This window comes from Gekko japonicus, unplaced genomic scaffold (genome assembly GCF_001447785.1).
Source record: "Gekko japonicus isolate JY-2015 unplaced genomic scaffold, Gekko_japonicus_V1.1 scaffold394, whole genome shotgun sequence".
Taxonomy (NCBI): Eukaryota; Metazoa; Chordata; class Lepidosauria; order Squamata; family Gekkonidae; genus Gekko; species Gekko japonicus.
This window is the reverse complement of record NW_015173135.1, coordinates 1,114,131-1,127,905: the sequence shown is the minus strand read 5'-3', so window position 1 is coordinate 1,127,905 and position 13,775 is coordinate 1,114,131. Positions and strand designations below refer to the sequence as shown.

At 43.1% G+C, this 13,775-nt stretch overlaps 1 protein-coding gene across 1 annotated transcript in view; it reads right to left on the bottom strand.

Annotated features, from left to right (window-relative positions):
* Window positions 1–4,889: 4,889 nt before the first annotated feature.
* Window positions 4,890–13,775, bottom strand: part of PAK6 (p21 protein (Cdc42/Rac)-activated kinase 6) — a 71,343-nt gene continuing 62,457 nt past the window's right edge. Inside the window, exons 10-11 of the mRNA XM_015422185.1 lie at window positions 9,473–9,607; window positions 4,890–5,976 (exon numbers count right to left, since the gene is read on the bottom strand). Of these exons, the coding sequence (XP_015277671.1) occupies window positions 5,809–5,976; window positions 9,473–9,607 (303 nt within the window). The 3' untranslated portion in view covers window positions 4,890–5,808. The remainder of the gene's footprint in view (window positions 5,977–9,472; window positions 9,608–13,775) is intronic.

Genomic DNA, 13,775 nt, shown 5'->3' with positions numbered 1-13,775 from the left:
CGGCGGCTGCCCCAGGACTCGGCGCCGAGCAAGCCGCCCTCAGAAGCGGGCCAGGGGGCCCAGTCCCTCAGAAGCCGCCCGCTGGTCCGCAGAGCCACGGCGCCTGACTGCCAGAGCCTCCTGGGCTGCTAGGCGCCTGCTCGCCGTCCGTCTCGGCTCCTCGTCTGCTTCCGTCCGTCCACCCAGCGCCCAAGCCTGGCGGGAGGAAGCGCTCCTTCCCGCGTCGCTGGAGGACAGTAGGCTCGTTGTCGTCGCCCAGTCGAGGACTGTAGGCTGCTTCCCTGTCTCGGGGAAGTGAAGGTTCTAGATTTATTTTTACCTTGAGCAAATAGATAATGTATATGATGTTCATACCATAATTAGATAAGACTTTGATTTATTTATGTGCATATATGTAGCAAGGGTTTTACATCTTTTGTGGGTACGGTCCAGCCAAGTGTGTGTGTGTGCACTTGCAACTCTCCTGGATTTCTGTGAGAAAGAGACAAAAATGCTTTCACCCCAGTGTCATTGGGACCTCAGATTGACTCATGCTCACTGTCACTTGAATTAAGCCTTTTCTCTTGGTTGCCCCCAGTTTTGTTCTTATGCCATCCTGGTCTGCCCACCTTTTTGGTAGTAGTGGCACTGAGGTTCTGGGACCCGGAGCAAATTTGCTTCATCTCGAACAGCATTCGTTGGCTGGCTTTTTACTGGCTAGTTATTGTTTTGCTGATTTTACTGCTGTGGTAGTATACATTTATTTATTTAGGCTCCGGTTCTCCTTATAAACGTCTGCCAATATGGTTTTAATTGTTGTGAGTTGTTTTAATTGGGCTTTAGTGACTGTTCCTGTAGGAAGGCAGGCTAATAAATATTTAAATAAAAAAATAAGCCAGTTCTTGCAAACGCAGAGGCAGGAAATCCATTTTTGGGCATCTCCTTAGTAGGACATAAATATATGGCCTGAGGGAGAGGTTTCTTGCTCTACTCACATCTTTTGAGCCTTTTCCTTGCCGTCTGCAGCCATCATATATATGCTTACCCAGGAATAAGCCCCATTGAACATTGTAGAACTTAGTCTTGGACATAGGCTTGAGCTAGACCATTTGCAAAACCATCACTTTGGTGAATGGGGGGGGGGGGCTTCGCACAGCAGAGAACCAATCCTGGCTTTCCACCACTTTTTTTGGAGGTGGTGCTTCAGAAGGACCCAGGAGGCCTCAGCTTTCTGTCTGCAGGGAACACCAATTAAAAAATGGCTGTCTCCATTATAGAACAACACTTTTTCCAGTGTTGAAACAGTTACACACCCCTGTTGTTTTGGCACTTGAAAAGGTGTTGGGGAGAACAAGAGCACCTCATCTTGCTTCGCTGGGCTGTGGCCCCCATGAGGTTCAGGCCCTCACAGCATTTTAAAATCACTTAAAATGGTGGTGGCATCCACAGGTTGGACTCGTGGATGCTGTCATATCTACTTTGCTCCTGAGGCAGCCATTTTGTGGTTGGCTGCACCCCCAAGGATTCCATTTTGTGGTGTCACCCACTTACCTGTTCTCATAATTCCAGTAATGTCTACAGGTTCAGCAAAGATGAGGATCCCTTTAATCCCTGCCAGATGCAACCATGTACCTGCTGAAACCCAAGCTGGTGGGTATACATTTTGGTTTCTTGGAATGTTTGTGAGTTCTCATATATTGTAGTCCCTTTTTTCCATTTTATGCAATTAATTGTTTCATTATATACATAAAACTGGAAACTTAGAAAGAATTGTGGCAAGCTAGGATGGCCCATCAACAATAATTAAGACAGTGGTGGTATATTTCATGTATGAGTGAATACAGACAGACATAACAAAGATCTCATATCTTCATTTATCAAAGACAGTTTGTGTGTACCACCCTGATTCACCACGATATCCAGCATTTAAAACAGACCACTCTGGAGCCTCCTATCTGGCTCTTATTTCAATATATAGCATAAGAAGGGCACTCACTGCTCTTCGCTTTCAGACCATGCCATCTGAGCTGTTAAAAGGAGGACACCTCAAAACCCCATATGATCAACGTATCTGTCTGTGCGGGATTTCAGTAGAAGATCTAACACATTACATTTTAGAATGCCCTCTGTATATTGGCCCCAGAATCAAATTTCTTAACCCAGTCCTAACAACTTTACAATCCACATCAGGCATTGAAATAGTAACCTTTTTGCTCTCAGACGTCAATCCCACTATCTCCTATAGAATGGCACTCTATGCTCATGCTGCAAGGAAAATTAAAGATAAGGCTATGGAATGACTGTACTTTCAGAATGTGCTATTTGAGAAACCTGATTTTAAAACTTATATTCATACTTCATCTATATATTTAAATTTTCTTTTAAACGTATTGTCAATCTTTGTACTGTTTTTTTATTTTTCCTATTGTGATGGCCATTGGCTACATGCAATAAACTGAACTGAACTACCACCCTGATTTGGATTGTGGGGGCAGGGGGATTTGGCTCCCTTTAAATCCTCCTTTTCTGTCCCCATCCAGCCCGTGTTCAAATCAGGGCTGTGCATAAACAGTTTTACCATTAACCTATGAACAGACATTTTTGATCTTCATCCCAGTAATTGTGTCCCTAAAATTCCCTAAAAGGTAAAGGTAAAGGTTCCCTTGCTCGAAAGCCAGTCGAATCCGACTCTAGGGTTGCGGCGCTCATCTCCGTTTCAAAGCCGAAGAGCCAGTGCTGTCCGAAGACATTTCCGTGGTCATGTGGCCGGCATGACTAAACACCAAGGTGCACAGAACGCTGTTACCTTCCCACTGAAGTGGTACCTATTTATCTACTTGCAATGTCTTGCTTTTGAACTGCTAGGTTGGCAGGAGCTGGAACTAGAGACGGGAGCTCACTCCGTCATGCGGCACACTCGGGTTTCGAACTGCTGAACTACTGACCTTCCACAGCCTGCAGTTTAGCGTCTTAACCACTTGAGCCACCGCAGCTCCTTAAAATTCCATGGCACCTGTCAATTTTTTTAAAATTTAAAAAATATTCTAGTCCTCAGGGCGTCAAAGTTAAATTAGAAGACATAGGGTGTTTGAAAAACACAGTAAGAACAATTTCTACTTCAGTGATTTATAAAGCACTTTTACAGTGCTCTACTAAGAGGATTTTAAACTTTTGTAAGCCCATTCACTTCAGTGACTGAGTCAGACCATCAGCCTGTCAAGGCCAGTATTGCCTACTCCAGGGATTGCCAGCAATAGCTTGCAAAGTGCTGCAGAGTAGGTTGTACATAACCCCTAGAAGACCTAGGAAAAGTACCACTGAGCCATGACCCCACCTCCTTACCTTAGGACCACACACTTTTGATAGGCCAAGCTTGATAATATTCTGTTACTCACGTAAATTAGATTACTATTCCCACTGTTAGCTTAGTGAATCCATACCTGATCAGGACTACTGACTGCACATCTCCTAAGTCTATCAGCTTAGTTTGGGGGAGGAAATCATTACGGGGATATTGAGACATACTCTCTGGTGCTTTGAGCAAGGCCAAAAAGAGTTAGATGCCCCAAAGTGCTTTGTAAGCAATAATGCCACATCAGATCCTTGTCCAGTTGTCTACCATAGTAGTCTCCCTTCTCCTTTCTTTGTATATGTGTTGTCATTTTTTGCTGTTTCATAATTGAGCTTGCATCATCTACAAGGTAAAGAGTTCCTAAATTATGAGAGATATGACTTGTTCTGTTATTTCTTGGAAAGCACATTGTTCTTCTGTCAGGAAACTGAATGTTATTCTTTGGAAAATGTGTTTTCTTCGTTGACTATATAGTTTACAAGCTTAACCATCTACAGAACACAATAAAGTTAGGTTATGTATTAAGCATCTCTTTTTGAATGACTTTTTCTTTAAAACAAAAGCACAAATGGAAGCCACCTTGTAATGAAACCACAATTAATTTGTTGGATTTCCTTGTGCACTTCTGTGGTAATTAAGAGCCACTGATGTGTCCTTGGAGACAGATGGCTGTTCCCCTTCCCTGCTGCAGCAATACAGTAGGACTGCACCATAATCAACTACCTTATGGATGTTTTTTATATATGAAGCCTCTTTCCAGTCAAGTGAATGGGCAGCCCCATCTGTGCAATGGAAGGAGTTCCCACTTCCGCAAGAAATCAGTATGGGGCACTGAGCCATAAGATTTCACTTCTAAGTATCTCTGTTAAAAATGCATTGTGCCCAAGTCGACTTCTAGCCCTTCTGCTGAGGTTCTTCTCTTTGGGCCTCAGATTGTCTAACTCATTAATGATTACTTTATCCACAAAGCCCTGTATAACTGTGAATGCATTTTTAAAATGCCTTAGCACTGTAACAGACTTATGAATAATCAAAAATTCATTTTAATTTAAATCAGCAAATGTCAACGACTCACAAATAGAGTAAATATTTGAGATTATTAGGGTGTTTTTTTTAAAAAAAGCCCTGCCTTTTTGTACAGAATCTTGGAACACATGGAAGTATTTAACATTTCCCCCAATCTTTAGGACTCCCCCCATTGTCATTTCTGCAACCAAGTAGATATGTAGCGTACTATGTGTGAAGGCAAATTCTGAGGCAGTAGAAGACCCTCTATCATTTCTATAACTCTTGTAGTCCAAATGCAAAACATTGATTTCACAAGACTGAATTGCAGATATGTCATAATTACTCTCCACACAGTAATGCACATAGTACAGTCTAAACTAAGTGTCAAGAGACCTTGACTTTACACTGATAAGACTTGCCATACAAAACTTCTGCATTGATTTTAGAAAAGAATATGAAAAGTGGTCCATCTACTTCCAGGAGTGTATAGAACCATGAGCATACATCACACTCTGTTCCATGCATTCCCCTGCTCTTAGAAACATGGGAGGTAGAGACTAAACATTCTCACCAGCAAAGCAAACATCTTTCAGTGGAATAAACCTTGCTACAGAACTCAATAGCTGGTATAAAACACCATCCAATAGCTGCCTTAGAGCTGTGTCCCTTGACATATCCAGTGTACTTAGACGAGCCCTGATACTAACAAACTTAAGTTCTTATTTGGACAATCCTTGCATTGCCTTCCTGGTCCATCATTGCTAAGGAAGGCACTGTGTTTACTTGTCTGAAGTTTCAAGCATAAGTTTCCAGTGTTGCTGGAGAAGTATCTGCCATGGAGTGCCGCTTTCCAGACATGTAATGACAGATCACTCTTACCAGTTGAAAAGCCATAGATTATTCAATCCAACATTATTCATTCTTGCAGAATGAACTTTCAAAGCAATGGAAGAAATTGTTTGCAAGGAAAAGTGATAGTAGATCCATATGTAATGGGGCTAAATACCCCTAACTGGGATGTCATGTATGTAAATACAGGACACTGACCTTGTTGTCAATGTAAAACAACAAAAATTCATATTTTTGTGTGAGGAATCTTGTTCCAGTTCAGTAGATAGAAGCTGTTGTTCCCAGATGTTTACAGGTATACACAATTCATGTTGTATGGATTATTTTACAAAAGCTATGTGTCCTAATGAAATGTGAACACTCCTGAAACTTCACAATATCTATATTTACCATTAGGATTTGTGGGAATCCAGTTTTTGATTGTCTTCAGCAAAAAAGTAAACATTAAAAAGCAGCCAAAGATGGTGAAAATTCCCTCTCACATTCACATCTTGAAAAGGACACTGGACAAGTAGCGTTCACAGGGCTAAACTACCCCGATCCTGTCCAAATCCACATAATATTTTCAGAAGGAAGTTGCATTTCATTCCTAAAATACTTAGAATTCTTTAAGCTCAGGGTTAGCAGGTGGAGGTACGCTTCCTATACCTCTGAATGAGGGGCACCAGGCACTCTGGAAGGCCAGTCTGGAGCAAAAAAGGGTGATCCAATAGTTCTTGTGCTGTTGCTCGCTCTAAAGGGTCTCGTGTTAACATCCGTTCCAAGAAGTCCCTCAAAACAGGGGAGGCCTGTGGAAATAGAATGAGTGAGGTGAAGACTTTGCAAGAATTAACAAGTAGGTGGTTTTTCCCCTCAAAATTATTAAGACATTAATCATTAAAAAATTCTCCAGATGGTTGCCACTAGATGAAACCCAGGCCAATCTCTTACGAAGGAACACAATCTTCTTTGTAGATGTTCTCTTAATATGCTACCATATTTTTAAAGTGCCACAGATCTGAACGCGTGCATCAAGTGACAGCTAGATTGTACTTAACAGCTTCTTCTGTTTCTAGTTGTGCTCAGTAGCCAGCTGAAGACAGTGTGGGCCAGTGACAGATTGCTGGACTTGGACCCAAAGAGATCTTGGCTGAATTGTCGTATTGGGATAACTTATAACAGATGCTGGCCATCCCACCTTTGTCACTTGTTTTGAAATCTACACTGCAATCCTAAGCAGAGTTACACCCTTCTAAGCCCATGGACTTCAATTAGTTTAAGATTGCACATTACGTATGAGTGTGAAATGGCATGTCTGCAATACCTGGGCAAGCAGACATGCCCAGAGATCCAAGTTCAAGCCTTGCTTGCTTCCGAAGTTTACTGCATATCTAAAATTAATCTGTTCCACAGGGTTGAGGAAGAGAAAGAAGTATAAGCTTGCACCCTGAGGCTTTGGGATAGAATGGGAAATATATCCTGTTAAGTATCGTATGGTAAGGAAGGAGCTATGGAACACCACTTACAGTGATGAAGATCAAGCTGTTGCATTTGAAATCGTATCTACATGGGGGCTCCTGAGATAAAGGAAAGCCTTCCAACACTTAAACTGCTGGCAGTGTGCCAAAGGAAGTAATAAAAGAGACACATGTGAAGCCAGTAATTCCTGAATGAATTCTCCATGCCTGGGTGGGGACTGAAACACCTCAATAGCATCAGCATGTTACATTGTTCTTAGGTGAAACTCCTGAAAGGCTTATGCCACCAGTGATGAGCACATATATGGGGGGGGGGGGGAGAGAAGCTGGCTCTTTGCAACCTACTGTGCACTCAGCAGTTACACCTTTCTAAGCCCACCGACTTCAAAACCGAACTCTACAGGAAACACCTGTGCAATCAGCAGAGATATACCCTTCTCAGCCCATTGATGCCACTCGGGAAGTGGTGGGCTCTCCTCCTTTGGAGGTTTTCAAACAGAGGCTAGATGGCCATCTGACAGCAATGTGGATTCTGTGAAATTAGGCAAATCATGAGAGGAAGGGAAGGAAGGGTTGCCTCAGTGCTTAGTTCTAGTGGCCCTTTTTTACACACCCAGGGAAATGCTAATTGCCACTTTGGGGTCAGGAAGCAATCCTGGAGGGTTTTTGGTTATCTTCTGGGCGTGAAACAGTGGTCACTGTGGGTGTGGAGGGGGAGGTATTTGTGAATTTCTTGCATTGTGTAGGGGGTTGAACTAGATGACCCTAGAGGTCCCTTCCAAATCTGATTCTATGACACCCACTGAATGGTTGTGCAATCCTAAACACTTTTTTGTAAGTGATATTTCTAGTAGTGGCCACTAGATGCCAGCACCGGTCTGCAGGAATGATATCCAAAATCTCAACTGTATAGCTCTGAATAGACCTCAGTTAAATTAATTCATTATATAGTTGGATGTAGAGTCATAAAGAAATTTGTTATGGAACAACCCAGCAGTACTGGGGTTTCTTGACCCATTCTGTGTATTTATTTAAAAATAGTTACATACTGTATGTCCTTATTGCTCAAAGCAGTTTCTACAAAAGTCCCATCAAACTTTTCAGAACCGTCAAAGAAGTAATCTTCACTCATCGATATACACCCATACCCTATTAACTCAACTAAAAGCCTTTATTAGAAGTTACACTATGTACTTTCTTCTGAATTGTTGGGACAGTGAGGAATTTCTACTGTGAAGAGCACAGTGCCCTTACAGCCTTACATTAGGAGAGGTGGTCTAGTAAGTATGCAGATCCTCAGTTTTAAAGGTTCAAACCAGCCTTTAATGGAATCTAGAAACACACTGGCAATCAATGTAGATGTTCAGCAGCTGGGCTGATAAATTTTGCAGAAACTGAAGTTTCAGACGTGTTTTCAAGGGCAACCCTGCATAAAGCCCATTACAGTAATCTAGCCTTGCCTTGGTTCAGTGTATCCAGATTGGTTATATCCAAGATAAAGTGCAACTTCTGAGCCAAATGTAACTGAAGAAAGAACTCCAGACCCAACCAAGGCCTCACTTGAGTAACTGACCAGACTGAGTCTCAAGATCTCCCAGAAAATTCTGGAAACCCATTGGATCCCTGAGTCTCTGAGAGTGGTTCAACTTAATTGGGCCTCCACTCTTGTGGAAGGCAAAGGACAAGACCACCTGGAGCCTTCAACAGGTAAATGATCTCATTGTAAGATTCTCATTACCGGCTATCTCACCAGGAACCTGCCTGGTACAAAAAAAGGTAGATCTAGCTTATGTATTTTCTCATGTGTTGGGACATGTGCTATGGTTACAATGAAGTCATAAGCCTGACCGGATGTGATAGCCGTGATCTAAGAGGGCCAAGCTAACAAATAAATTATATACAAATACAAATGTTTATTAAGGTGTGCACATAAATAAAACAAAGGTTAAAAGAAATAGTCTAAATATCAGACTCTTAAAGTTTATTTAATTCAGAACTGATTGTTATGCATATCCAATTGATGGGTAAAACTTTTGACTTAAGGAACAAATGCGTTTCAGCCCCTTCGGGCCTTCATCAATGGTCAATATTCCTTATTTTATAATGATTCACAAAACCAAAATAGGACCCACAGTAAGTAGGAAATACCAAAAATCAGTAAATACCGTGCTACAGATGATATTTAATATTTGGCAACCTTGTGCTTGGAAATATCTGTTGAACTCCCTGAGGAAGACACTGAAACAGGAGGATATCTGGACCTCTGTTGGAGGAAGACTGAGCACTTATTCAAAATAGACTTAAAGGAGTCCTCCCTCTTAAAACTATTGTATAATTAAGGAGGACTGATATTAATAAAGGGGTTGTGCAATATCTTTTGTGATATATTAAGAGACGATACTTAGATGTTTGGATATATGATTCTTTCTATGTATTAAGGCTTATATGCTAAATAATATATGGTGAATAAATTGTAAAAATATAAAACAAAAATATTTAATATTGTCTGTAGCACGGTATTTGCTTATTTTATAATGACACACATCCAGAATTCCTAAAAGCTGGAGAAAATGTACCACTGAGAATGTACCTGCAGCAAACATCGAGTGGGGATCTACGGCCACTATGATTTCACTTTCAAATAAAGTAAGTTGCAGCAAAACAGCATGCAAAATTATTGTTGACCTCCTAAAATGTAATTCCATGCATCTTCAAAGTAAATAATTTATCAAAAGTAAATAATTTGTAATAATAAATTGTAATTATTTACTTGTTAAAACCACCTGGCTATCTATTAGATGCAGGAATTTCTTGCAAACATACTGACCTTATGAGAATTCTTTATTTTGGGAGGAGGGCTGTCTCGAAGCTTCTTCATTGCTTGAACAGGAGAGTCACTGAAATAGGGGGGTTCTCCATCCACCATCTCTATCACCATGATCCCCAAAGACCAGATATCTACCTGCAGAAGCACAACATTGCACAAGTGTAGATGGTCCCCTGGTTCTCTCAAGTTAATGGAACTTCCCAGCAAGAAACAGAGCAGTAAAAGATGCAGCAACATGGCTTAGGCCATTTTTAGCAAAGAAGCTGTAGAAGATAGCGAACTTCTTCATTTATGCATGTTTAGTGGAGAAGGTTTCTCCCTGTACTGATGAGCAAGCACTCCACTCCCTGGTTTAGTTGGACTTGGTCTTGGCAAACTGAAATATGGGGGGGGGGGGATAGCTTCCCAATCTCAGATTATGGAATTGGGAAATCCTGTTGTGCTCCTGATGAGATGATGGGGTTTCCAGTTTCCCCAGTCCCATTTGCCCCTGAATCCTGCCTCACTCACTGATTTCCTTCCACTTATCTGGCCTGATGGAAGGCTCACTTCAGGCCTCCTCCCTTCTTGGCACCTGGAACAATATAGTGTTGCCTGGGGAAATGGAGATGCATGACAAGCACTGTGAGCACACAACATTTCCTAGGATTCATGGTGCTCAGTATGTCAGACTCTAGGGAAGAGAGGTGAGCTCTTCTCTACCTGGATGATGATGGAAATGGTGTTTCAAACTATGTTTCAGGAATACAAACTAAGTAAATTTGTATAATTGTCCCAACCTCCAGATTTCAGTGACCCCATCCTGACTCTCCAAGTGACAGTAACAGACCAGTGAGAGGAAATTTCAGCACTTAATAATCAAGATGCTTGAACTCAACTAGTCTTTCTATTTTCTCCCATTCTTCAGTTAGATTATAAACTTGCAGGTAGGGCTTTCTTTTTAAAAAATCATTGCATAGTACCCAGTTGTTATAATATATGTCTTGCCCTTTACACAAATGCTTTATAGTGCAATCCTAAACAGAATTACATCCTTGTAAGCCCACTGAAGCCAATACTTAGGATTGCCCTGGTGATCGCACTTGGCAACCTTACTTGACTTGGCAACATGACTTGAGGGAAAGAGGAGTATGGGCCTTGACAAATGAAGTGTATGATACCCAGAATAAAGGAAGCATTCTTTCTTTTCCATTTTATTTGTGGTAACAACTTTATTTTCCCTGTCCTGAATCATCAGTTATGTAGAGGCAGAAGTGTCATAGCCTCATAGCCTGTTCTTTGTATACATCTACATCCATGTTCAGGTACCATTATTGTAGCTAGGTTCAGGAATATTTGGGCTAATTAGTCCTTGTCCACAACGTAATCCAAAGCTGCAATTGCAGTGTTTAGGGAAAAATTCATAGCAATCTCAGATCTTATTTGTTTAAAAAAGGAAATGATCTTCTAGTCCAGGGGCGTCTTATCTGGCCCATCCAGGACTCTTATCCGGCCCGCGAGCATCTGGTGCAAGGGAGGGAAGGCAGGAGGCTGCTCGGGGGAGGGAGTGGGCGAGTGGGCACACACAGTGAGGGGTGTGTGGTCAAAGCTGTCAAGAGATAGAAAGGAAATTGCTAGGGGCAGGACTAAGAGGCTGAGGTATAATAGTGGTGGAGGGATGGCAGCGAAGGTGGGGAAAGAGGAGGGATGGTGGTTTTCTGCCTCCTGCCTCTACCAGCCGCAGCTCAGCGAGGATTGGCAAAGCCACTACTTAGGCTGCGATCGCACATATGAAGTAATCCACTTTTAATGCACTTTCAATGCACTTTCGAATTGGATTATGCCAGTTCAAACAGCGAAAACCAGCTGGAAACTGCACTGAAAGTGGATTATTTAGTATGTGTGTAGTGTATCAGGACCCGACCGCATGGTCAGCTTGGGCACCACGCGGTCAAGTGCAAGCGTCGAGCTTCGCTCCGACAGACAATGGACAATACAGATCCTAGCCCGCACCAATCAGAGGGCTAGGTTCCGGGCTGAGAACCTGTGGGACTCTCAGCCACTAGTTTTGGACCTATTGGGAAGTGGGGGGTGGTGTTTTGGGTGGTGGATTCACGAGGGATATAAGCCGGAGCCGGCTAAAGTTGTCTTGTTCTACACCTAATAAAGTACACTAAGCTGAAATCTCTCATCTGTCTGTGTACTTTTCAATGTGTGATCACAGCCATAGAAGGGACACGGCCGGCAGGGGAGAGATGAGGAGGAGGGCTGACTCATGGAGGCAACTGGGCTGTCTTGTGTGTGCTGCTCTGAGGGGAAAGATGTCCAAGCCTCGGAGGTGAGTGGAAGAGTGAAGAGGAGCTGCTGTTACCACTGCACATCTGGACAGCCGCAGAACCGGGAGGCAGAGTGAGTGTTGGGGGGACGGCAACCTCCCTTCTCAGCTCATGAAGGAAAAGGGGTTGTGAGAGGACAAAAAGCACCCTTTGGAGGATTCAGAAGCAGCCTCTCTGTCAGGCCTTCCCCTCAGCACCACCACTTTTGTGGGAAATGCAGGAGGGATGAGAACTGGCAGTAGGGGAATCTGGGAGAGCCAGGTTCAGACCCACCCACCCCCCTGCTGAATCAGGAACTTGTTTCTGGGTCACCTGGGGCCAGTCCCCCAGCCTGGACCACCTCACAGGGTTGTTGATGGTAGGGGAGATGGGGTGGTGGAAGGGGAAGTCTGGTGTGCCTCCTTGAGATCCTCAGAGGTGGGACAGGTGAAGAGAGGAACCAAAGAGTGAGAGATGGATTGTAACCACACTCAGCTGCTGAGGCTGAGTACATGGGAGGTGTGCTGGAAAACTACCTTATTTACTTGCTAGGAAGATGACTCATCTCCTAAAAGTGTTGTAAATACAAAAAGTAACAAATTTGTATAGAAATGTAAGATCCCCCCCCTTTATGGTAACTTGTGGGGGAAAACCTAGTCTTGCATATGATTAAATACATTTATTATGGCTTTTGGGGATTCCCCAGTAAATCAACTGCTTTTGTTTGTATTTTGAGTAAAAAATATTGTTAATTGGGTTTGCCTGTGTTATTGATAAAGTTTCTATCTCCAGTACCTGACACTACATTTTATGGCACACAAGGCCTGGCCTGACAAAGTGACATTTATGTCAGATCCAGCCCTTGTAACAAATGAGTTTGACACCTCTGCCTAGTCCCTATGATTGCACACGTAATGCTCAGATCGTTTGCCAAATGCTCAAAAACAAGGAGGATTCTTCATCTTATTTCATCTAGGACTGTCATTGTCCTCTTCCCTTTACAGGATAGTCTTAGAAACGCTGGTGCTCATCCAAAATGAGGAAATTATTACGTAATTATTATTATTAGCAATTTACTGTGAAAAGACAGGCAAATTTGCTCCTTTCTTCATTCTGCAAAATTATTCTGAGTTCTGGATTTATGGGTTTGGCTTTCTACATCTATTTTTAGACAATGGCCTATTATACACGGGTGTTCTGCCTTGCTTTCACCATGCATGTCTGTCAGATTTGCTTTTTTGTTCTGCATTGATTTCCCCCCCTTCAGCGCTCCATTCGCTTTCTGGTCGCTGTTTCCCCAGGTTTTCTGAGCATGGTTTTGTGCCTGTTTTCCCCTTGTTTTGCTGAAGATAATTCAAAAGTGCACAAATTCCTTTGGATCCCCCACCCCTTTGCTGCCCTTGGAAGATCAGTCCCTGCCAACATTGAGATTCTTCCACCCACTGTGTAGTTTCTGCCATTCAACAGTGTGTCCCCGGTTTTCCCCCAGTGACCTGAGTATAGTGTTATGAGACTTACGCTAGTCTCCTGCTGCTTGTTTAAAAAAAGGAAAGGCCCCCGGCTGGGCTGCCCTCTCCTGCCACCTGGAGAAGCCAAACTTGGAGCAAATCTCCCCAGGATTCATGGAAAGTAGCCCACAGTGCCAGAATGTGCTTTGACTGTTGGGCTGGTGAGCAGCTCTCACTGAGCCAGTGCTCTTGGATCACCCTGCTGCGCCTCTGACAATGGCCACGGATTACTGAAAGCAGAAGGGCTTGTGTGCAAATCTTCCTTCCTCTGGCCCCTAGTGTGGGTGGATCCACTGCTTCCTCTAGACCCACAGAGTTGCCTGCCAAGAGTGGCTGGGTGGATGGGCCATTGCACCAGGCCAGCAATCCCACTCACTGCAGGTGTGTGTTCCAACTTGTGGCGCGCCTTGCTGAGCCGAGCCACTTCCTGCACCCCTCTGTGTTGTCTTTGAACTGGCAGCTGCATTCCCTAGTTCCCACAAGCTGTGTCAAGGCTTGTTC